Source organism: Belonocnema kinseyi, chromosome 2 (assembly GCF_010883055.1).
Source record: "Belonocnema kinseyi isolate 2016_QV_RU_SX_M_011 chromosome 2, B_treatae_v1, whole genome shotgun sequence".
Lineage (NCBI taxonomy): Eukaryota > Metazoa > Arthropoda > Insecta > Hymenoptera > Cynipidae > Belonocnema > Belonocnema kinseyi.
The window spans coordinates 86,500,739-86,526,576 of NC_046658.1; the positions used below are offsets into that span (position 1 = coordinate 86,500,739).

The window sequence follows — 25,838 nt, forward strand, 5'->3', positions numbered from 1 at the left end:
ACGCTATTATGGCGCACCGGGGAAGAACATGTTATGTTTTGAACACATAAATATGGCACCTTGTTAAACTGAAATTTTTGAACCATTTTGAGTGTTTATAAAATTCAAAATAGTTCCTTTTATAAAACTCCTGGGCTCTGGGGTCAATGTATTTAAAATACGGTATTCGCTTTACAAACGCTTAAGAATTTTTTATTTTTACTCGAAAGGTATTCTTCGAATAAAGGAGAAGCAGGTCCATTTTAAATCATTCGAAAACATTGTAAAACTTTAAGTTTGCAAAAAAAAATGATTTGAGTAAAATATAAAAGGAAGAAACAGTGAATCTTAATACCTGCTAATGATGGGAAAATAGCAATATTCAATATTGTAACCTACATGGTAGGTATTCATCTAAAATTCCAAATTGTAACTAAAATGATTAATTTTGTATGGCAAATACTAATATCGATTACGATAAGAGACAATAGAATATAGTATTGAGTACTATACAATTCATGAATGCTTAAGTATTGAATAGCAATCTTTACCAAACTACATTGCCATATGTACAATACAGAGAATATCTTTAACAATAAAAGATACACTACAGACAGATACGATCCGACCATGAACCCGGTGAACTATTCAAAATTAGTCTTGACTTTGAAAAGAGCTAACGCCGTGCAGAACGTAGATACAAATTATTTTGAAACACCTTTTGGAGTTTTTTTATTTTTATTTATTCAGAAATCACTTTAGAAAGACCAAAATAAAATTCGAAATGTTAAGAAATGTTCGCGCAAACAAATTATTATTTCATGAAACCCTTAATATTTTTCGCTGTTGAAAAGCTCTTGTCAAAAGTGGAACTTCAGATCGGATGGTTTCATTTGCAAATTTAATTTGAATTTTATTTGATGATTTCATTTTTAAAATGTTAAATTTATTATCTTGCTTCAGTTAGGTCCCATTTAAAGCAGAGTTTAATAACCTTTCCGCGAGGTTATACAAAATATTTGTATCTATATTCTGGACAGCGTTAGCACCTTCAAAGTCAAGGCTAATTTTGAATAGGTCAATCAGTAGTGTATTAAAAATTTTTTTAATAACCCCCATTGGTTTAAACTTTAAACAGTTTAAACATTCAAACCTACTGCTCTCACTTTATTCAAAGATCACCCGAGCTTCTATGCAGATTCGAAAATCGTGTTCAGGCTCGCTGATTGATTGTAGTACTCGATTGTGATTGGGCATCCATGTGGCGATGGTTGATGTGCGCCTTAAGGTTTCTCTCATACTTGGAACTGAAAGTGCAATGTGGACAGGAGAAACTTGGAGCTTTACCACATTCATAGAGCAAATGACGTTTTAAAATGTAGGCATTCTTGTAGCTTTTACCACACCGAGAACAATTGTGACGACGGTCAAGGGCCGAAATGGTCATTGGGCGGTTGTTATTTCGGCCCACGTGCCGAGACGGACAATGGAGCCTGGCCCGTCTTTGTGGAGCCAGTGGGGCCGGAACTTCCCCAGAACTTCTTAATGAGACCCTTCGAGTGCCATCTGCATTCCAGCCAAGGCTAGCAAAGAATCCTGGAAGACAGAATCGCAAATCGTCCTTCATTAATAAAAATACAAGCGAGCAATTTTGTCAGCGAGCTTTCGATTTTGCAAAAATCTGCTTCATACGGCGCGGGCCATGCCAAACATTCAATTTTCAAGCTAGCAACAACGAGCAAAATGGACTTGGACTGATCTCAAGAAAAAATATCAAATCTATTAATTTTCTGCCAATAAACAATATCTCGGGCTTTTATTTTTCAGATAAAGTGTTTTGGTAGTAAATACTTTTCACAGATGTTGGAGTGGAATTTTATATATTTGGAACCTGTATTTTCACGAGCTATTTTGTATTAGCAGAGAATTGTTCAATGATATCATTCCTTTTCAGTGTGGAAATTGATCAAAATGGAAAATGATAAGGTTTGAGTGTGATGTTGGTGATAAAATAATGCTTGTACTGATAAATTGTAGTTAAGGGATCTAAGATAATAAAGGAAATTGGGAAATTTTCGGGAATCTTGAAGATCTCCAGATGGCTGATTTCTTGCTGTGATATGGTTTTCTGGGATTTCGACTTTCAACAAATATCTTGGAGGAAAAAACATTGTCAGTTGAAAATACGATGAGACTTCTGAAAGAGAAAAATAAAATTTTGATTAGTACAAAAATTATTGAGCTTTTTCATACCGAGATCCACTAAACAACTATTTTTTACAATCAAAAAACTTTTAATCAATGTAGTTGTCGGGCAAAAGTTATATCTCTCAAAAAATAGTTTTCTACAATTTTAGGAATCGAAATAAGGTCGTGGGGAATTTTTTTATTCAAAAAATAAGCCATGATTAATTAAAGTAAGTAGCGACAGTAAGAAAAAATCCAATTCCAAAAACTATTGCTAAGATGTTTTTTTCGTTAATTTTTCATAAGTTTTAAACTTTTTTTGTCACAACAATTACTTTAAATAAAAATATTAGGCTCCTGTAAGCAATATTAACCTTTTTTTAATTTGAGACTATAATAAATCATTCCAATAGTACAATAAAATAGAACAAAAGGTTAAAAGACAAATTACAGATTTTTAATGAAAATAATTGTATTATTCTAGAAGTATTTAACAACTTCAAGAATAGTTCATAATTGACCAAACATAAAATTACATTTCTGAAAACAATATAATTCATTATACAATTAAGAATTTATAGTATTATTTTCTAAAAAAATTGTAGATATATAAATACATATTTCAAATTTTACACCGCTACAAAATCATGTAGCCAAAAAATTGGACTTCAGCATTTAACTCAAACATCTAAAAATGTTGCACAAATTTATGTTAAAATATATCATTTCAGTATTTTTAAATCTGTTGTGGAAGTGTCTTAATTAACAAAATATTATCACAAACTTGTTTCCTCATATTTCCTCATAAGATATTTTTAGACCTTTGTCACTAGATTCAATCCAACGTAGAATCAAACTTAGTGCAAAACAGTCGTTTAATTTCAAGTAATGATTGTATTTACCATATGATTAAAAAATCGAAAACAATAATATTTTTATAAATATTACTCAAATTGATTGAAATATGATAAATAACGATTATAATAAAAATTTTATTAGTACTTATATGTTTTTTAATTTTTGCTACTTTTTGTTAATCATGTAGGGCCCTGGGACGGAATCTAGGATTTAAAGAATATATCTTAACAATTTAGAAAAAGACTATGAAGAATTGCTATTTGGATGAGCCCTATAACTTTAAAAAAATCTGATCTATTTCCAGATTTACTATAACCTATTTCTAAGGAATTATTTAATGAAATAGGAATCTGAAGGCACACCTCATATTTTATTTTTATTATTCATCGATTATCATTTAAGTTTAAACTAAAACCTTTATTTTAAAAATAAAGTTTTAACATTTGTATGATGTTCTTCATTCTTCCATTCTTGAATTTCTTCCGCAATTCCAATTAAAATCTCCAATCTTATTTCTCTTTTCCGCTGCCATTGAGAGTCCGGAACACCTGAAAAAAATTGATCAATCAGTATGAAGAAAAGTTTAGAAGTCTCTTTCGTATCCCTTGTTCTGTAAAAAACGGTAATTAAAAAATTTACGTAAGAATGTATACTTTACCCAACACATTTACTGAAAATAACTTATATTTAAAAATATATTGCTAAAATAATTCCTTTAATAATAGAAGAATTAAGGATAATCTCAAAAAGAAATGCATTTTCACAATACTTTTTTTTTTAAAGGATATTAATCATTTAGCAAAGGAAATTTGCCTTTCTAGACTTTATTTTGCTCCAAATTCAATACAAAGCATCTACAAATAGATTTTTTTCAAATCATGAAAACAGTTATTTTGGAATGTTTAAAAATCGAAATACATGACGCGCCGCAAAACACTAAAATTTCCGAATAAAAATGGAATGGTCAATATTACATAAAATTTTGACAATCTAATTACATACGAAAGCCAGCAATTGAATTGCTAGAGGCATGATGGGAAGATGTTTCAACTTTTAAGTATTATAAGACTAATATTCGATGTCTCTCATTTTATGAGTATATCTCCATCGCTAAAAGCAAAAGTATCTAGAAAGATTATAATTATTTCTATAGCCTAGATAATAATTGTTTTCTATGTAATATTAATGTATAAATGAAGACAAAAAATAATCGTTCGTTGGCAAATACATGGCAAAAAGGATTATGATTACAAATAATTTTTGTATAGGAGGCGCTGAGCGGAAGTTTATTCGATTTATCATTACTAATATTCTGTACATTCGAGTGATGAATGGGCTTGTACTAAGAGTATCGTGCTTATTCAATCAAGTCAAAGACACTTGATTAACATTCACGTGAGGTACAATCTTAAATAATTATTAAAATAAACTGACAAGTCCTAAAAAGAACACAGGCACAAGTTACTAAAACAGGAATATAAATAAAAATAGGCTCACTTGTTACATAAGTTTCTTTGTAAACGACTTATGAAATCTTACAGAAAGACTACTATACGGATATTACAATGATAAAGAAAATACACGGCCTTAGCAGATAATTGGCAGTATATAAAGTAGCTGAGATTATTTCTGCTTTCCTCGGTGTGATAAGTCGATTTTAAGTAAAAAAAAAATATATATCACTGGTCTCGAAAAATATTTCGAATGGGGCAGAAGTACGGATCACTTTAAGAATCACATTAGAGGACTGAGAAAAAAAACCCTCTTCCAGACATAGAAATAATTCTTTTAAACATAATCAATTTCGACCTTCCTTTCTTGGCGACAAGATGAAAAAAATCACAACTTCATCGAAACTATCCGGATCTACCGACGAAACAAACAAGATTAACAAAACTCTTAAAGCCATTCGAGAAGTGAAACAAGAATTGCACTTTTTTGCGCCCATTTTAGAGGGATTTTCCCCAGGTTAATTTTAATTTTAAATGTTTTCCGTACTTCCGAATCACTCACTGCTATTTAATTAATACCATTTAAAAAGTCATTCACAGCTGGATGTGCCCAGCGCCTCTGTTCTAGCCTAAAATCTAAGTCGTATTAGAAGGCACTTAACACAAGGCTCGCACGTTTCGAAAATCTACTCGTTTGATTAACAAGTTTTAGTTTTTAAAAAGTTTCCTATTTTTAGGAAACAATTTTTACCTATTTACGGATCGTTAGTAGCCGAATTCCACAAAATTTTATTTTGAAGAACGCACCTCCCCGAAAAAAACTTACCAATCACAAGTTTCATAACGTGGCCCGGAACTGGTCTAAATACACTCGACGTAAATTATAGGGAAACATTAATATTTCAATTTATACTTTCGTATACAGGCACATTTTAGATTATTAAAAAGGCGTAATTTTTTTTAGTTCCAAATAATAAGAAAGGATCCTAATTTACAACAGTAATAATTAAATCATAAAACTTATAAATACGCTTGGCAGTAATGAGAATAAATTCTTTGTTATAAAACCTAAAACTTAAGAATCACGTTTTCGGCGGTTTGAAACCAGGCCACGGTTTAAATATGAAATTCATACCAACAAAAATGTTTAGACATTGATCAAAAAGTTTCTTTTTGGAAAAGTTACTTCTGCGCTCATACATCTCAAAAATTAAAAAATAATATCTATTCCCTCTTCAATGCATCATAGCCAAAACATTTCTCACATCCCTTTTCCTTTCGCTTCAATCGTTCACAGATTATTATAAAAAAATAATATCTTTTTGGCAAAATTTTCGTTCCCATCCTTTCTCACTGACATTTTTTTCTTCATCGTCGACAAAGCTATAGCCAAAAGTAGTACAATAAATCTAAGGAAACTTTACAATACTTTTAAAAAAATACCATTCGCTCCCTCAAATACCTTCTCTTTTTCTTGATCTTCCCACAAACCTCAACTCTTTCTTTTACAATATATTAACAAAATTATCATATATCATACAAAATAAAACACTGTACCATCTGAATACTTGCGGATGGCATTGTGACTTTCGCAACCTTCCCTCTCTCACTACAAATATCCCCTTCCCAATATCACGTTCTTTTTTCCATAATTTTCACTTTCTTTATTATTTTCAAATTGTCTTAAAATTTCGAAAAAAGATATAAATTTAGCTTCTAAATATCACGATGCGCGGCGTGTTTTGAGACAAACACTACCAAAATAAGAGTCTACGCGTTTTAATGTAATATTACGTCGAGTATAATTAATGATTTTCATTCACAAAAATACAGTAATAAAAGTTTCAATTAAGCCTAATTCATAAAAAGCAATGTATAATAATCATATCTAATCCATTATATAACCAAACCAATTTTTCAAAAACATTCAAGCAAAATAAAAAGTATATAATTTGACGAATCTCGCATATATAGATAACAGTACAAAAATAAGCAATGTTATCGAGATTAGAGAAAATTATCATTAATTTAATCACGTTTTTGTTTGTTTTTTTTTTTACATTTTTTTATCTTTTTTTTTAATTTGATATCCCGATTGTTTATTTTAATTTTAACGTTCTGTTAAAGTCTTCCCATCCCACCAATCCGACACCTGAACCAAATTTGTGTTATCATCGACATTATTACAAATCCACGTTGCACCGTATTATGATTAATTTATAACCAATCTAAGTATCGTAATCAATGAGCCAGATTATGCGCATAAGACTCGTATTAAACCAATAATTAAAAAAAGAGAACCAGTAATTAAAAAATAGAACCATCACGTATATCATAATAATATAATAGCTGCGGCAAATTATATTACTTTATGATATAGCTTTAATCTTTCCTCAACTTTTTTCGGCCAAGAATCGCGTAATTTCTAATTCTCAAAATGTATCTACTATATCTTGCTTTTGTAAGAATGAATATCTTATAAAGATTATACCTTAACATCTCGTTGTAACAAGTTTCGAAGGCACGTGTATTTAAAGAATAATATTCGGATGACCCATTTTTCGCGGAAGAGAAGATATTCTACATGGTCCTCGATACTTTTTGCTGCTTCTCTTTTCATAAATGCGTCACATCTTTTCTTTTTTCATTTTTGTCATCACTTTTGATGGAGTCAAACGCGCTCGACAATTCTATTCTGCCTAATGAAGCTCAATTAAACATTCAGAAAAGAGATCTTTTCATTTCATCACAGGAAATCATTGACACCAATCATCTTTAAAAACTCATTGCCATTTTTAAAATAAATTAATAAAACTAATAGCGGGAAAATGTTGCCTTTGTACAAGATTAAAATACCCCTAACTATTTAGTTGGGACAGAAATAGTTATCATGCTCTGCAAGTGGTCGTTTGATTTTGAAGAAACTTGGCAAAATTAGAGTGTTATACCAGACATTTTGCGCCGTGAGGATTTTTTTAAATTTTCAAAATCAGGGGTGAATACCACATATTCAACTTCGGCATTACATTTTTGTTGAATTATTGATATTCTTAAAGCCGTGAAACGAATTTTAATAAAACTTTAATGTATCATAGAAAAAACTAAACAACTTAATATTATCATGCAAAAAAAATTAGTTTTAAAAATGTTGATATCATAATTTTAGTGAGAGCGTTTCGGCGCCAACACGCTGTCCAACGTCCTGGTATTCTTGCGAACGACGCGACACGAAAGAGCAACTCGGCGTCAGAGAACGGTCCCACGAAAATGACTATATCTCATGATCTAAAACAGTCGCCATATATATTTTTTTTAATAATAGGTAAAATCATAAAAAAATTGATATTCTAATTAAAAACAACTGAAAAGGTGCGTTATAAACAAAATATGAGGTTTAATTTTTTTTAATTTGTTGTCAAAATTAAAAAAAAATCTGTATAATAGTGTTAAAATGTATAATTTTTCCTACATGACCTTAAACTTTCATTGCCATTTATTTTACAGTCTTCGAAATATGATAATTCAAGAAAATGTGATGCCGAAATTAGACGTGGCGTAAACCGCGTGGTTAAAAATTTTTTATTCCTTTAGGTACAAAAATTCTCTTATATGATAGTATAATTTTGCCAAGTTTCAAATTGAACGACTACTTGCAGATCCCGATATTTCTGACTTATACTGACCCAGCAGTTCAAATTTTGAGAAAATGTGCCGAAAACTTCTTCAGTTTAAATTACAAAAACATGCGATTATTTTTTATTTAGAAAAAAGTCTTTTTGTGGTTTTCAAAATCGCAAATAGTGCGTTTTAAGCCATTCACGTTCTTTAAAATCAACCAATATAATTTGTTTTCATAAGCAAATAATTAAATTCTTTTCTATTCTACCTGATATGACGCCTGTTTTTTGAGCTGTTACTAAATTTGATTAATTTTTATAATATTAGCATGAATTTTTAACGCAAAAATTTACAAATATGAATTTCTTTTTTTTCAATTCTTTTTCACTATTAAAAACTCTACGACTTTTTACTTCTGTATGATGCCAAACCACAACTTTTCTTCGCCAATAATTTTCAGCACTTTCACTCCGTTCTAATAAAAAATCTTTAACGAAAAACCTATCAAAGATAAAACAATTTCATTAAATCTATGAAGTTTTAAAACCTAAGAATGTTTGACATCAAATTTATAATTTATAATAGTTCCGGTTTCCTGGCATTATCAATCCCCCGGTTATTGTTCGAAGAAAACAAAAATTGACTTTGAATTTTTCTGATATTTTTCAAAACAAAAATCAGATTGTGATTTTTAATGTATATTTTGAAAACGGCAATGATTTGAAAAAGATGTTTACCCGAACACAACCGTCTTTTTCAAACTAGGCATCTTTTCCCATCTTGCCATCAATGGCGGTGCATTTGAAAAGAGTACACCTAAGCCTACTTAATCTCCCTAATTACTAATAACCTAATAATCTCCGTTCTCACGATGGCGACCATTGGCGAGTGAAATTTAACTAATTTCCCCCTTAATTTTCAAAAGCTTACAATACCCCATAAACTCAGTCACCATCATGCATTAAGGCCTCGTGAGGCACTATAGTACTATTATATCATCGAATAATAATTTTATAATATTTATATATGTATAATTGTATATCGAGTCGATCAAAGGATGCATGATAGACTAACCTAATCGTTACCGACGTTTATCATCAACTTTAGCGTCATTACTATTTATGCTATTTGTTTCATCATTCTGTCATTATAATCTACGGAGAAACTTATAAACTTTTAAGAGTTCGACTTTATTGAGGAAATAATCACACAGAATGAAATAAAGAACTTTCACCACACTAGATTCTATAAAGGATACATTTAATCATAATTTTAAAATGTCAATTAAAAATTACGTTATGGCGGTTTAGTAATTTGATGAAAATTCTTCACTTATTTCAGTTTGATCCAGAATCTGTTTTGTATGGGGGTTGTAACATGTTGAATCCCATGATCGTACAACGATCATTCAATAAAAAAAATATATTAACGAGTTACGAACTGCTATGTGACAATATCATCGATTCACAATAAATTCCTGATCTCGGAATCTAAGATTTTTAAAATTTTAATTTTACAGTGAGTAACATTTCCGTCAAAATAATATTGTGAAAAGATGAGGTAAACTTAAATCGGTGATTCGTTCCTAGCAAATTAAACCTATCGCATCGCTCAACTTTAGACTACATCTTACAGTAATGAGTAGATTATAATATTATAATAATAATATTATAATTTAGCTTGTTTCATAAATATTGTCTACTGTATGGAAAATTGGACGGCCGTGACACGCGAATTGCGTGGCGTAGGAATATGGGACGAATGCCAGAGAGCCTGGGAGTATCAGTATTCAGTGTGTACTGTGTACTCTCGTTAATTATAATTATAATTATTAACGGTATTCGCATTTAAGGCTAGGTAGCAAGATATAATACATGTCAAGTCCTACAATATATCTCGCTTTTGATTCTCTGTCTACAGTAAGAAAAAAAGTATAAAAATAGCGATAGGAACAATACTAGAATGAAATCAATACTGCACTCGGCTCTTGGCACTTTATCGGATTGGTCGTTCCAACTATGCGAATTTTAGTGAAGCATACGCACAAGATTCATACGGACTCATGCAATAAAAATGTCTTACTGCATAGGGGAAAGTATCATAGTATATAATACTATAACAGCGTAATAATACATCCTTAAGGAAGCTTAAGAAAAGTCTTTTCAATATATAAATATAAATGCATTACATAAGAATCAGCAGCAATGCTTGACAGTCTGAGAATCACAAAAGTTCGGCTAAATGGAATAAATTCAGCCTTGTTTCACCCAAGTGAAATTTAAGATATAACAATAGTTTATTGCATTACTACGGGGGAGATCTTTCGATGCCTACGCCGAGCAGAATGTTTTTAGCACGAGCCAGAGGCGAGAGCGCAATCGCTACCGCGGTTCGCGCCTGCGCTCTCGCCTCCAACTCGTGCTGAAAACATTCTACTCACTGTAGAAAAGTGACAAAATCTCTCCGAGTCATACACGGCACTTTTTTAACACTGCTTATGATTTGGGCACTTTTCAAGTCTGTGGGTCATTTCCACAATCTTGCTTTTCGAGTCGTGACAAAACTCTCTTGAGAAACGAGTTTGTGGGTCCACTCCACAGGCATGAAAATGGGCCAAAATGATAGAGGTGTTATGAAAAATATAATTTGTACTTGCAGACGTGTCCATATGATAAGGGTCTAACTCGGAGAGTGCAAATTAAAAGATGTTCTCTCCATGATGGAATCTTGTCATTTTGGCCACGTAGAAATCTTGAACATAAATTATATATTGTTAGAAAATAATATTCTGACTCGGGTTACGTGGCAAAGGACCACATAAATCTACTTATTGGTGGCTAGGATAAACTATAATGAGATAAAAACTATGGATAGGAAAATATTCCTACTTTCACTGAGGTTCACGCTTGGAATTAAGTTTGCATTGAATATTTATTAACAACGATTCGCAATAGTTGGATCGACGCAGGAAACTTGCAAGCTATATTTTATTGTTTCTCGTGGGAAAGTCCCCGGTGGACCACACGTGCACGGCAACGTCCATTTAAAAAATGGAACCAGTGTGACCAGAATGGTTGCTATGGAAGAGCTCCGATTTACCGGTAGTCTTAAATCTGGCTCGGGGCGATCCTGCTTTTATATTTTCTGCTAAAAAAATAAAAATCCTAAAAGAAAAAATCAATTTATAGAGGCACGATGACTTTACTTCCTATCACTGCAAAAAAATGAGATTCTAAAAAGTTTTGATATACCGCTAGAGGCATGGCTCTTTTTCTTTGATTCAGTATTATCTGAATCTCTTCAATAAAACTATTGCTACTATTAAATTTGATTTTAAAACTAGATCATATAACCGGGATAGTTACACTAAATATCTAAACACAGAAAATAACATAAATAACAATTACTCCTCCCTTTAAAAAGCTACCATCATTTCACAATCTTCTGCTCTATTTATCACAGACATATTCACTAATCACCTCTCGATTCTTACAGAACCGAGCTCCCAATTTTGAAAAATCTCCCTACAAAGTCATCGTGCCAGTTGTTAATAACATAAACAAAATACTGGAGTACCCCGAGCGAGAGATCGACCCGTCTCTCGTATCGTCGGTATCTCGATGCGTACAAGTACAATCTAAAAATTAAAAAAATAAAATAATAATATAAGGCATTTTAAGAATACATCAATCAAAACGCCACAACTTCGCCGCGACGTTCTTCCTTTATCTTCTTCTCTTCGCATTTATATACTCTTCACTGATACCTTGTGAGTCATCTCTGAGGACGTTTGAGGTCTGTATAAGGCAAAAAGAGCGACAAGTGACTAAAAATAAGGAAGACAAATTCGAAAAAATTCGAAATAGCTTCTTCTTCGCTCTTTTTTTAAATATTTGTTTGCAAATAAAATTCAAAGACCTCCTTCACTTAGACCATTTCCTGCTTGTAGATTTTCTCTTTGTGCATTCGCTCCATATGGCGAGCAATGTGCATTTTCTGTTTGGCCCTATAATTACAATGAGGGCAAGCGAACGCAGGATCTTTGCCACATTCCCATTTCTGATGATTCCGAAGACTGCTTTTCAGCTTGTAGACTCTGCCACATGCGGGACAGCTGAAGCCCTCAGGCGAGGAAGAAGGTGATACGAGACCTTTTCCTAATCCGGCTCCAGATCGCCACATAATAGAAGGCACGGCACTCCATCTTTGCCAGGCTGCTGCCCACTTTAAGCCTGTGATGCTCAGGTCCTCGGCTGGAACACAGGTTTCCGGCTTTATTGAATCAGTTAAGTATTCCAAGGAAGGGGTACTTAGGTCTAAAGTCTAAACTAGGGTTACTTCAGGTTTTAGTTTTAGACTTAAGTTTAGGCATGTCTAATAGTCTACTTAAAACACTAGAGAATTGTCCCAGAAAGATTGGGAAAACGCTGGTCTCTGGGCACTGGAAGATTTTTATCTGGTTAGAAAAGATAATGTGTGGTGGGAAAGTCGAAATCCTCTTGCAAAGTTAAACTTTATATTCTTATCACGGTGGGCTTAGATGGAACTCGACCCGAAAGATCTCACACTCTCGGTTTTTTGTTCTGCTTTCCCTAGTGTGATACCTCGCGATCATTTTGAGGAAAAAAATGAAAAAAAATCTTTAAAGCCGATTTTGAATAAAATAAAATATTGATTGTGGGCAGGGGGGTATTAAGTGTATTTTTGTGAAAGTAAGACTGAAATGAGCGAATGATTAGTATGAAATCTTTACTTTGGCACCTAAAAAGAACCTCTGTATGCTAAACATCTTGTGAAAAGAAAATTTATTTAAGATTTAAAAATAGTTGAAAAGGATGACAACATTCAGCCTTTTCAATATTGTTCCTTTCTGGGGGCATAAAATTCGCAAAGTAAAAAAAATCGAAATGACGCCTTCAATAGACTGAATTTTCTAAAAATCGAAAAAGAATAGAATGTTGTAGCTCTAGCTCTAATGGAACTTCAGAAATCTTCCAGAATAAGACCTTCTATTTATTTATTTACTTGTTTTATTTTTAAAAGTAAAATTTCTTCTGAAATTTCATGCTTTTGCTTTATTCGGTTTGAGAAAATCTACTCAAAATAATAAAAAGGAGGACATAACTAAAATTCTATTAGAGCTAGAGCATTGTATTTTTGATAGATTTTTAGAAAATTTAGTCTACTTTAATTTATTTTATGACAATATTCAATTGTGATGCACGGAGCCTAAGCTATTTTAGGTAAACTAATAGGAAACATTTTTTTATAAAAAATATAGAAGTTTAATGGTATTTTTTTCATTTTGCAGGGAATTCTATGACCTTTAATTCCAGCAAAGTATGCATACGCATTACTGTGCACAAAAAGGAGCATTTCTTTTAACTGAATTATTTCAAATTTTGTACCTTTTTTAAAACATTAAAAAAAGTATTTTGTTATCGAACAATATTGAACATATACCAAGGCTCTTTTTAGGTGCCAAAATAAAGATTGCGTGGTAATCATTCACCACTTCAGTGATATTTACAAAAAACTATGTGCCCCTCAAGCGAAAAAGTCAAAAATTAATTTTTTTTTCAAAAACAGTTCCAAACCATTTTGTTCATTTTTATTTTAAAACTATTTTGACGTATCATAGTAATGAGAACAGAAAAAACCTGGAAGTGGAGGACCTTTAGAGTTAAGTTTCAGCGAAGCCCACCGCGTTATACTTTTAAATTTCCAAATTACATTTTTAATTGTTAATAAACTTTTTATATAGATCAAATTAATAAAGAGATTCGATTTTGACTTTTCGAAAAATATCCTGTGGAAAATGAACGCTAATCGATGAATTATAGAAGTAGGTGAAATTGACTTAACTTCACCTGAATTTAATAAGCTCCAAAAATATTATTTGATTCAAAGAAAATTTCTCAAAATAAAAGAAAAATATTCATTGGCTTGCAGTCAAAGAAAAGTTTTGTTTAATTCAAACAAATTTCTTTTGATTTAAGAAAATTGTTTTTTGTTATGATTAAAATTTTTCATTAGGTTAAAATGATTTTCTTGGCTTTGAAGTTTTTTTTTTGTCAAATGCAAAAAATTATGTTAAAGAAACGGTTTCTTTAATTTAAGATAAATATCTTACTTAGTATAGAATGAATCTTTGATTTGTCTGGAATCTTGTTTATTTGCTTGCATACAAATAAATGAAGTTGATTGGACTTGAATTTGGAATCGATGAAATTAATTCCCTTTTAATTCATTAAAAATAATCCAATTTAACTGAGTTAAATGCAACTAAATTAGCTGAAAATCATTCAAAATATATTTAGACTGAATTTGCTTTCAGTTTTGTACAACTGATACACCTTGATTTCAGTAAAAATCACTTAAATTAAATGGAATTCTTTAAACTTTATTTTGAATCAAAATTATTTAATTTTAAGTTCTCTTTGAACTTAGTTAAATGAATAGACCTTAATAAACTTTAATACAGTCTAAATTGAGTTCACTTTTAATTTAACTTGAATTCATCCAGATTTTTTTTTCTATTTACTTAACTTAAATATACTTCACTTCAATTAAATTTGAAGTGCCCTGAGTTGATTGGCAATTTCTTGAATTCAATTAAATTGAATAGAATTTCAATTAAATCCATTTAAAATGCAAACTTTTGAAATATTCTAAAATTACTTGAAATCCCATGAAATCTTTAAAGATCCATTGCAATTTAGTATTATACTGTATTTTTTTAAATCTCTGAAAATAGGGACGGCTTAGCTTTTCTGTAAACTTTACAGAGTAAAATACCAAAATTTTTTCTGAGTTTAAAAAATTTTCCGTAATTGTACAAAATTATGAATCCTGTCCTTAAAACTTGCAAACTTTTTATTATAGTTTACAGCATGAATATCGAAACTTGATATAAAAATCCGGTACATATTACAGAAAATATCCGTAAATTTATAAAATTACTGAAAATTCTGTAAAATCTACAGAAAGTTCGGCAGTCTTTACAGAAAAGCTGTGCTTTCTCTATCTTATCTGAAAATCCTGTAAATTGGACAGAGTTTTTTCAACGTATATGCTATAAATAATATAACAATAAAATAATTTTGAAAATGATACCCTTGTATTTAACATTTTTAAATCGACTTAAAAAATTAGCGTAAGAAATAAGAAACACAATCTGGTTATAACTAAACTAAATTTTTCTGAGATTTGATCATATTCTAATTAAAAGATAGGATCAATAAAAACTATTTTTTGTCTAAGAATTGAATAAAAAAATTTATATAATAAGCAGCCAAATTCTCTTACTATATATGCAATACAAATTTAAATAAAAAACCACTTGCCTTAAATATAAAAATCTACTTTTAAAGACAAATTTTATGGAGATCTTATGCTCGGGAAAAGATTAGTTTTCAGAAAAAAATATTTTATTGCACTTCCTCTGTAAACAGGTCCTAAATAATTTCATCGATTAACGTACCTAATTATAAAAAAATTAAATTAAAAACTAATGCATGAGCGTGTGAATGTGTGTCCTTACTTTGGAACCCCAAGCGGCTAGTTATGAGCTTCAGCTACGGAAGAGCAGTTTCCGCGCATTGTGAAAGGAACAGAACGTGCGATTTAAGGACCTCAAGAATATATTTATCACCCCTTTTCATATCTCCATTCCATTAATTAGTTTAAGATCCTTCTTGGCTGTTCCTTTCGAAGCGCAAGCGATGAAAGTCGTGGGCTCTATATACAGGGCTTAGATATAAGTTAGTGCGCATGCCTACTTCCCCATATCGAAGAAAATTGAAAGACAATAAAAGAAAAAGAACAATAAAGGAAAAAAAAAATATTTTTTAAAAAGCGCAAAGAAACAAGAGCTAGAGGAAACCAATGAGAAGAAGAGAAGAAATATTTCAATTTTGAAGCGAGTCAAAATTCCTCGATACAGGGGGTAATTTGCAAGTGATGCTACAGAGTGAGATAAGAAATGCAGAGAAGATCGAGGCAGATATTTTAAATGCGAATTTTTAAACAGATTGTTTTTTCTAAAATACTATCAGAAATGCAGAAAAATAATGAGGTGTACTAGTTATTAGACGACGCTGAAATTAACAATAAACATTACTAACAATATTATTTTCAATTTATCTTATTTTATTTATTCAAATTTATTCAAAATAATTATTATTGATATTCCTAGAAAACTAGAATCTTAAAATATAATTTTTAACATCAATTAATCAAGAAGTAGGATTCCCTGTAAAAAAATTGCGTGTGATACAAAATTTGTACGGTCCGAAGATTTTGAGAACTAAAAGTATTTTTAAAGCATTTTATAAAAATATCAATTAAATTTTTCTGCCTTTCATAACATTTTCTTTTCTACATAATTTTTGTAAGAAAGATTTAACGAGAATGTATTTTCTGACAAACTTACATTCTTAATGTTTACAATTAAATCTATTAAGGAAATATATTCTAGACTGATTACACCAATTCGACTTGAAACTAAAACTCCATTTAGAAAATTGCATTTCAATTTCAAATCGAAAAGATTTAAAGCAGTCAATAAGGCACTTACAGGTACGGGAATATAAAGGCACATACATCAAAATTAGGATATTAAATAAACATATTTAAAATAAGAGAAAACACAGCTGATTAATACTAAAAAATTATAAGACATGAATACAAAATATGAAAATATAAGAATAAGATAGTTGAAATTCTTGAACTACGGGTAGTAAAATAATTGAAATTCCGTTGAGATCCCGGATAATGTCACGCTAAAGTACTAGATATGAAAAAAATAAAGATACTACTACAAAGTTCTATTTTTTGGAAATTTTTGCAAGTGTCGATGAGACTTTTGTAGAACAACAGTGTCGAAAAGTCCAGCTTAATTTTATTTCATTTTCAGCAGTCCCGCTTAATTTATTTTCTTAATTTTTGGGACAGAAATACGAGAAAAGTTTCAACTAAATTTTTTCTAAATTTTTACAAGTGTGGCAAAGTTCTAACTATTTTTTTCTTTGAGCAGGAATTTTTTAAAACAAAAGTACCGGAAAAGTTCCACTTAATTTTTACTGGAAAACTTTACAAGTTCTACATGATTTTTGGGACAAAAGTATTAGAAAAATTTCATTTTTTTCGACATTAAATACTTTTGTCCTAAAAAAGTCCTGTTGAAACGAGATACATTTTGAACACTTTTGTTACTTTAGTCTTATTTAAGCAGTACTTTTTTGGGACATACATCATCATCGGCACTTGTGAACATTCTTTAAAAAACTAAATCGAACTTTTTTCCTTCTAAAACTTATTTAGTCCTTGCAAAAATTAAAAAAAAAATAAGTGTGAGTTTTCCAATATTTTTGTCCTATAAAAGGCCTCGTGATACGTAACATATTTTTAACTTTTTTGGTACTTTATTCCTATTCCAGCAGTACTTTTTTGAGACATGAATGCTCAAACAATTTATCTAGGGCTTTGAAAAATAAAAAATTAACTCTTTTTGTAATTTAGTCCTATTTCAGCAGTACTTTTTTTTTGACTTTATCTGGGATCCCAAAGGGATTTTTTTTACACGAAAAATGTTCTTCAACTTAGAAAAATTGTCTTAAAAATCAAAGGCATTCTAATTTGGTTTGTTGGAATAGTAAAAAAAAGTTTTCTTGCTTCCTGTGCAACTAAATTTTTGATCTTCCAAAAAAAAATAAGATTTTGTCAAATCAACAAAAGTTTGTTTATGACAAAATAAAACCTGGTTGCGCAAATTACTAACAAAACTTGATTCTTGTCCCAACAAAACAGTTTTCTGAACGGATTAATGTAGAAACAGCATCTGAAGCTCTAATGAGATTCTTCCCCCCACCCCCAAAAAAATTCAACACAAGTCACTTCATATTGAGATTGGGTGTATAATTTGCCAATCTTTCGATATCATCAACTTCGTCCCCGTGCTGACGTCGAATATGTCTCAGCCAATGAGCCTTTCGCTTGCATTTTTGAGGGCAAAAAGGGCAGAGGAAAGAAGGTTCCTTCAGACATTCCCATTGAACATGTCTTTGCAAAGAATCTTTTCTCATATACGATCTTCCGCATTGGACGCATACAAATTTGCCATTCGATTTCTTTATTGTCAAGCTTCTGTTTGCTGTCAAGTTTCGAGCTTTCGGTATTTTTAATTCAGCAAAATGCCTACTATCCATCCTCAAAGCTTGCAATGGCAGATCAGCAGTCTCTTCAATGAAACTATCGTAGTCATCTGAAAGAGAAATGCAGATTTAGTTGTGTTCTCATCACCCATGGATTTTCCCACCACCGAAAAATTCACAAAAAGAAACATTGCTCGTTCATTACAAACCCGTCAAAACAAACTTAGAACTTCTAGACATTTTCTCAACAAGCTTTTGCCTCACTTTTTCAACTTACTTCGACAGATTTGAAGACATTTCAGATCCACCTGACTTCTTATTTTCTACGAGAAACCTTAAATTCGGAGAGAAAGTCTTCCAGTATACACATTTTTATTTCAAAACGATTGACAAGTGAAAGAAAACATGCGAATTTTAGAGACAAGAGGTTTTTGATACATTTTCAATATAATAAAAATAAATTGAGTAATAAATTGTGTATTTTTATTATCACTAGCATTTACAGCTTGTATAAAAACGATTAGAATAACAACGGATGTGCAAAATGAAATTCTTAATCATACTTATAAGAACGACAGTTGAGGCCCCAGATTAAATAAACAGTTATAACCAGTTATATGATCTCGCCCTCAATTGAATATACACAATCGTCGAAACAATAATAAACTTTCCAAGAATAATTGATAATTATACTTTTTCCAAAAATATACATTCTCTAATTGCAAAATATGACACAATGGTGGTGAATTTTTTTTATTGCAAACAAATATCACACTCTTGATTATACAATGGATACTCTAATCTATAATGGATTGGTGTTCACCACATAATCCATATGATTTTTTTCGTTGATTTCAGGATGCTGAGAATTTAGATGTCTCACGACATTTGCTTTTTGATGCGACCGGTAAGGGCAAAATGCACAACCGAATTTTTTTTCTTTCCCACAAACACTACGATGATTGGAAAGGGACTTTGAAGACTTAAAATACTTTAAGCACTTCTGACATTGGTATGGTGTGACTCTAGCTGAATAGGCCCATTGGAAACAACCTGCAAGAATAAAAACGAATGCAATACCGTTCCAACAATTAAACAATATTTAAAAATCAGGAAACAACAATGAAATAATAAATAATTAAATTATAGGTATAACATACCACGTCAATGTTGCAAGAAATGTGAGCCTTTTTAATAATATGAATTACATTTTTATTCAAGAGCGTACAGAACGCTTCCGTTCAGGAAACACTTCTGATGATATAAAACATTCTTTATGGGGTTTTGAAATATTTATAATAGGTGTATCTCTGTTTTTATAAATTTCTGTGTGTGTAAATATTAAAAAAAAATTGTATTTCAATATAGAAGTAAATTACGAAGTAGAAAATATCAATTATAAACTAGCATTATAGTGAACTCTCACTTATTCCAAGGGCCGAGAAACGTCAAAATTCGGATATGCCAAGTCTGCGGAGGCCCCCCACCTACCACGAGTCGTGGAGCGATTTTGTCAAGCAACGCTCATTGGCGCATACGTGAAAACGACGGATTCCCGATCTTCGGGCCTCTTTTTAATTGGTTAGCCCCTGACGCGAGCAAGGCCGTACGCAGGGACAGAAGTGGGAGGAGAATGAGCTTCGCCACTTGGAATACGCGAAAGTGACTAGCTTGAAATAAGTAAGAGTTCACTATAATTTGCGATAATAAGGCTGAAGTGATAAATTAGCAGATCCGCTTTCAAAGTGAAAAGCCGAATATAGTCATCTTTTTTTCTTCTATGACTGCAGGGTTCTGGAAATGAAAAATTGCAATTGTCAATAATCGAGATCAAAAAATAATAAAATATGGCAAAGAAAATTTTTAAAATAGTCACCTTGAATTTTTGCAATACTGTTTCATGTGTCGATGAATATCGGACTTTCTACGAGACATGTATTTACAGTATAAACAACCAAATTTTGGTTTTTGACCACATTCGACGCCAATGTGGAATCTCAACGCTGCAGCTGATTTGTATAATTTAGGGCAGAGGTGACAAGGATATTTTTTGTACCCCACTCGTTTTTGGTTATTTTGTCCATCATAATCTGAAAAAATGGGAACAAGTATTTCATTAATATTTACCTAATTATCCTTATTATCATCAGAAGCAGAATAACAGTTAAGAGAATTTTCAAGCATTTCGTGGTCATAAAATTAAATGTTGAAATTTAAGAATTAAACAGTCTAAAAGTGCCTTTCAGGGAGCTAGATTTTTTTTCTAGTTGCAAATAGAAAAGAAAATTTTATAAAAAGCTTTAGAAACAATGGACGAACAAGCATGGTGCAAAAAATTTTTTTTAAAGGCAGAAGTTTGGATTAAAAATTCAAGAAATTCTCATTTAAATTGTGATAAAATATCACATTAGACAAAAAAACAATAGATGTTCTAAAAAATGATGGGATTTCATTTATTCCTTTCTTCCTACTCAGCACAACGCTGTACAGAGTTTTTATAAGAAATTAAATACATTTTTTATACAAGGTATGACCTATTTATAATATTTACAGTCGTTATTTTCAATATTACAACTTTTTTTTATCGCAAACTCAAATTGTATTGCATTTTTCTCAGTTTTCTTGTAAATTGTACAAATTCATGGTATAAAATATTGATTTAATTCAGAAATCGTAACAGGGACTAAATTATGAGATGAAGACATAAGAAATTATATTTCTATATAATAAATAACACAACATTGTGTTAAATAAATGAAACTCTCAAAATTCAGCATAAAAAAGGAGATAAAATTTGACTTTTGTTTATCAAAAAGTGGATAATAGGAGATTGGCAATCTTGGCTAATGGAAGCTCTAAAATTAGTGATATTCGACAACCTACATCACTGGTCAGAATTATATTACAAGGATAAACTTTTCAGAGAAAAAACATTCCAATTTTCTCTTCATTGACTCATGTCAACAAATTTTTTTAACACAAATATATCATTGCTTTTTGAATCAATAAACTTCTAATTTGTAAAATAAATAATGATAAAACTTGGATTATAATCCAAGTAATCGCAGGGACTTTCGAGGTGTCCATTGATAGAAAAAATTAATTCAAAAAGAATTTTATGAAATTCAGTTGAATCTTACTCCTTTCTCAACAAACAAAACAGGAAATTGCAACTATATAAATAAATAGACAAATTTCTAAATCTTTGCAGAAAAATTGATTTACTTTTTCACTGAAAAGAAACTTAACGCAAATAAAATTACAATCAATATTTGATCGTTTTTTGGACGTACTGGCATACATTAAAAAAATAAGTTTGTTCACAGGTATCAGAGCAAAAACTCATTCAATTCCTAAATAATAAATCCTTCAAATTAATAAATGACTTTCGTGGTCGACATTTTTTACTGACAATGGGAAGCTGCATCCTTCAGAATATGGTTTCGATTGATACTCCTTCCAGTAATAGGTTATTACTAAACTTGCAATAAATGTAATAGTCCATTGCAATAAAAAAATGGACAAAAAATTCAAGCAGCTGTAATTGATCTAGGAATTTCCGGTTACAAACTCGGAGTGCTATCGCCTGACCTAACCAGTTTTTCTCGAAAATGGCTGAAAAGCGCATCTTATTACTTTAGCATATTACCAATTTCGTAAGGACTCATTACTGGAAGAAGCGTGAATCCAAACAAAATTCTAAATAGTGCAGCGTCTTCTTGTTAACTAGCTTAAAGATCTAAAAATTTCCATCAGACTGATTGCTTTTCGATAAAACGTTATGACATTTTCGCTCATGTTCGACAAGTTTATCACGTCTGTAGAATTTTTTTGGACAAAGAATACAATGATGCTTGGGTTCCTCGACATGAAGTTTCATGTGAGCTGCAAGATTATGCTTATATTTAAACCAACCCTGGCAAATTCGACATTGAAATTTTGGGGTTTGTCCACATTCGACTCGGAGATGCCTTTTCAAACAAGAAGCTCGCATGTAGAATCGACTACAATTTGGACATTTGTACGAAGATTGTCCTCGTGCTGTTCTCACTGGTTGATAGACAACTTGGCTCGTTCGAGAACCAGCGTAAGATTCCATGTTTCCAACATGCATCACTGAAGAGGATGCTTGAAGATGTGACCAGTAATCTGGAAGAGAAGAAGAATATGAAGTTGGAATTCACATCATAATACCGACAAATTACATTATCTATAAATAAAATTTTTTATCAGTCTAACTTACTTCATGATTGTAGGTTTCGTGAAGATAATCTAACTTCAACCGAAAAGTAGTAAGAAACAAGGAAAATGCAGAGAATCATTTATACTAAATATATATATTTTTTAGATTCCCGCTGCCCTAGAGCATTATTTTTCTTCTACAACTTAGCAACTAGCAGGCAAAATTCATACGAAAACGAGGGGTTGCAAAATCAACAATGCCGCTGAATTATAATGATGCAAATCACAGAAACGTGAAATAATTTTATTCAATTCAATCCAATTGAATTTATATTTAATTTCTCCATTGACGGATATTATCGGAATGTTAACAGGGTGACCTATTAAAAATGAGCCTTGATTTTGAATGGTGCTACCACCGTCCAGAATATAGATAAAAATATATCTTTTTAAATCGTTGGAACACTTACTAAACTATGCGTTAAATGAGCCCTAGTTGAAGTAGTTTGAATCGTTAATATTGAATTATCACGTGAGAAAGAGAGAGAGAGAATAAAATTCCGATTATTGTAGTTCAAGTTCAACTCCTGACAGGAGCTTAGGAAATATAATTATTAATTTGTATTTAACAAGAGTGATCTTTGGGATCACTTTCTTGTACGAGTATTACAGATCAAAGTACAAAATTCCTTAAAATACAGATTTTTTTTGCTCTCTCACGTGATAATTAAATACCCGCAAGGAAAAATTATTTCAATTATGGCTCATTAAACAAAGAATTTCATAAGCTCTCCAACGAGTGTTCAAAAACACTTTTATCTGTATTCTGGAAGACGTCATTGCCTTTCAAAGCCAAACCTAAGTTTTAACAGATCACCCTGTTAGTGGTCTGATACTATCCTGTTGGTAACGTATTTTAAATTTAGCATGCTCGCATAAAAAAATTATTATTTCATGAACCAGTAAGATTTTTCAATTCATAGTGGCTCAAATTGAAAGTAAAATCCTAAAGATCAGACTTTTAAAATACTAAGTTAATACATTCATTTTCCTAGCGCATTACAAGAGTTAAAATTGAGGTGTAAAATTGTTTAAAAATCAGAATTTTATTTTTGTCTTTCTCACGTGATAATTCAATCTGTACAAGGCAAATTATCTTTAACTAAGGCTCATTTAACGCAGTATTTAACAAACTTCCTACAGTTTAAAAAAAAATTTTGTTATTTATATCCTGCATGGTCACTTATAATTAAATTATTTAAACTGAAATAAAAAAGAAATGAGGATGAATAAATCCTACTCAATTCGAACTGAATTTCATTACAAACAGAAAAAATTGAGTTGTATCAAAGTTAATTCCATTTAATATGAATTTAAGCTGCATTGAAATCACTTTAAGCTTAAATTCATTTCAAACTCAAAATCAGTGACACATCAAATGTATACTTACATTCAAAAATTCGGATGAATTCATTTTTCTTTAAATTGTATTCTATTGAAATAATTCCATTTGAAATCAAAATGAATTCAAATGAAACCTGACTTTAAACATTGTCAACCCCTCGATTGACAAATCAAAATATTGTTTAATTTTTCATCAATGAAAATATAATCAAAATCTACGACTAAGTTTACCAGCATTATAATAATCAAGAAATATATTTTCAAACATAAAATGTTTATAACCTAAGCACTAAGGAAATAAGGCTATTTTGAATCAAATAAAAGGATGGGAAGTAACTCTGAAAATGATGCATAGAAAAAAATTCTTTTATTTGCATTGCTAACTTTAAGCAAGTCATTTATATGATCAATTAATTTCTATAATTTACATTTTCCAGTGTTTTTTAATTTATCTCTCAGAGATAATCGAATTGTTGCATTTCGCTGGAACTTTGTTGAACGTTTGAGTGCACTTTGTAATGTCGAAGCAAACTGTGTTTGTGTTTAAATCGATTGTGACATTTATTACACACAAACTGAGGTTTTTTCCCACACTCAAACTTCTTATGGCGCTGAAGACTTATGATTCTTCGATATTGTCTTCCGCAGGTATCACAAGGGAAGATAGTTTCGCCATCCGCTGACAAATATGAAAGCACTAAAAAACAAAATACACTTGTCAGAAATTGAATAGCAATTTACAAATAAATGAAAAATATTTCTAACTACAATCTCAACTCAAGAAAGAATCCATGAGTTTGTTTCCTATTATACAATTACCTGCGAAGAGAGACTCCATTAATTCATGACTTTAACATATAAATATAAAACATACATTAGCTCTTAATTTTGAAAAAATTGGGATATGATGAAAAAAAGACTCAACATTTATAAAATAACCCGCAACAATTGTGTTTTATTAATAATCATTTATAATATAAAGGCAATAATAATATTCGATATAAAGATTAATTATCGATGATTCGCCTGATAAATCTTTAAAAAAAGAAACAGTAAATATCAAAGGTATACATATTCGATGTAGCCTACGATTTGATTCGATATTACTACCTTAACCGAAAAAGAGAGACGAAATTGTTAAAACACTTTGTAGTGATTAATAAAATTAAAATAGATAAAATAGATACCAAATTTCCAGTTAAAGGGTAAATTTTAGTTCATTAAGTAAAAATAAAATCAACTAACATAATTCAAGTCAAATGTCGAAATAAAATAAAATGAGTAGCCGTTACTGTAATTTAAGGCATCGTCGGTAACAGAAGAAAGACGGCAGAGTAAGTAGAGTAGCCTATTGATTTGCAGTCACAATCGCAGTGAATGCAAAAGTTGCTAAATACTGATATAAAAAATACTGTCTCTCGAAAAAAATCATTCTCTTCTTCTTAAGTATCTCAACAACTTTTTTTAAGTCTTAAAAATGCATTTTCGCAACCCTTTCATGAACAAGATCTGTAGGGAGCAGATTAGAGCCAGTGTCAGTTTAGCTGACGGGGGCAGCTTGACTCTCACATATGAGAGCCGAGCTGGGCTTTTCATCTAACTTTGCAGTGGATCTAATCCACTCCCTGAATATCTGCAATGAAATAATACATTTTCTTCAACAATGAATCTTTTTTAAATAACAAAAGTCCGTAAAAGGGTTTAATGCCTTATTATTATTCTATTGTGACATTCAAGTCTGCACCTAAAACTTCACAAAGGCACATTTCATATTTACTAAATTGAGGTGGAATTTCCTATTGAAATAGGAAATAATGGAATGTCGTAGTTTTTAAAGCCGGATCATGCATTTCAAAAAATCTTTCAATACATTTTTAAGATTTTTAAAATGAATTCCCAACTTTTATTGTACATGAAATAATCTCCTGTTTAGTATAAAAAATATTGTAAAATACTTTGTCGATCTTATTTCATTTGAATCTCATACAAATCAATGCACTATTTG

General features: G+C 30.8%; 1 protein-coding gene across 1 annotated transcript; it reads right to left on the reverse strand.

The window, feature by feature from the left end:
- Positions 1-17,986: 17,986 nt before the first annotated feature.
- On the reverse strand, positions 17,987-24,671 carry LOC117182880 (zinc finger protein 93-like). The gene is made up of 4 exons (XM_033375993.1): positions 24,653-24,671; positions 24,402-24,530; positions 22,094-22,396; positions 17,987-18,357 (listed from the first exon to the last, which is right to left on the reverse strand). Exons 1-4 carry the CDS (start codon positions 24,669-24,671, stop codon positions 17,987-17,989), a joined length of 822 nt encoding a protein of 273 aa, XP_033231884.1.
- Positions 24,672-25,838: the final 1,167 nt, after the last annotated feature.

Excerpts from the sequence above, each read along its gene's own strand:
- LOC117182880 (XM_033375993.1), bottom strand. Across the intron at positions 22,397-24,401 it reads GAAAAAACCTCAGTTTGTGT|ATTACTGGTCACATCTTCAA; the intron begins GTAATAAATGTC and ends CTTCTCTTCCAG. Across the intron at positions 18,358-22,093 it reads CGAGGAACCCAAGCATCATT|ATGACTACGATAGTTTCATT; the intron begins GTATTCTTTGTC and ends TTTCTCTTTCAG.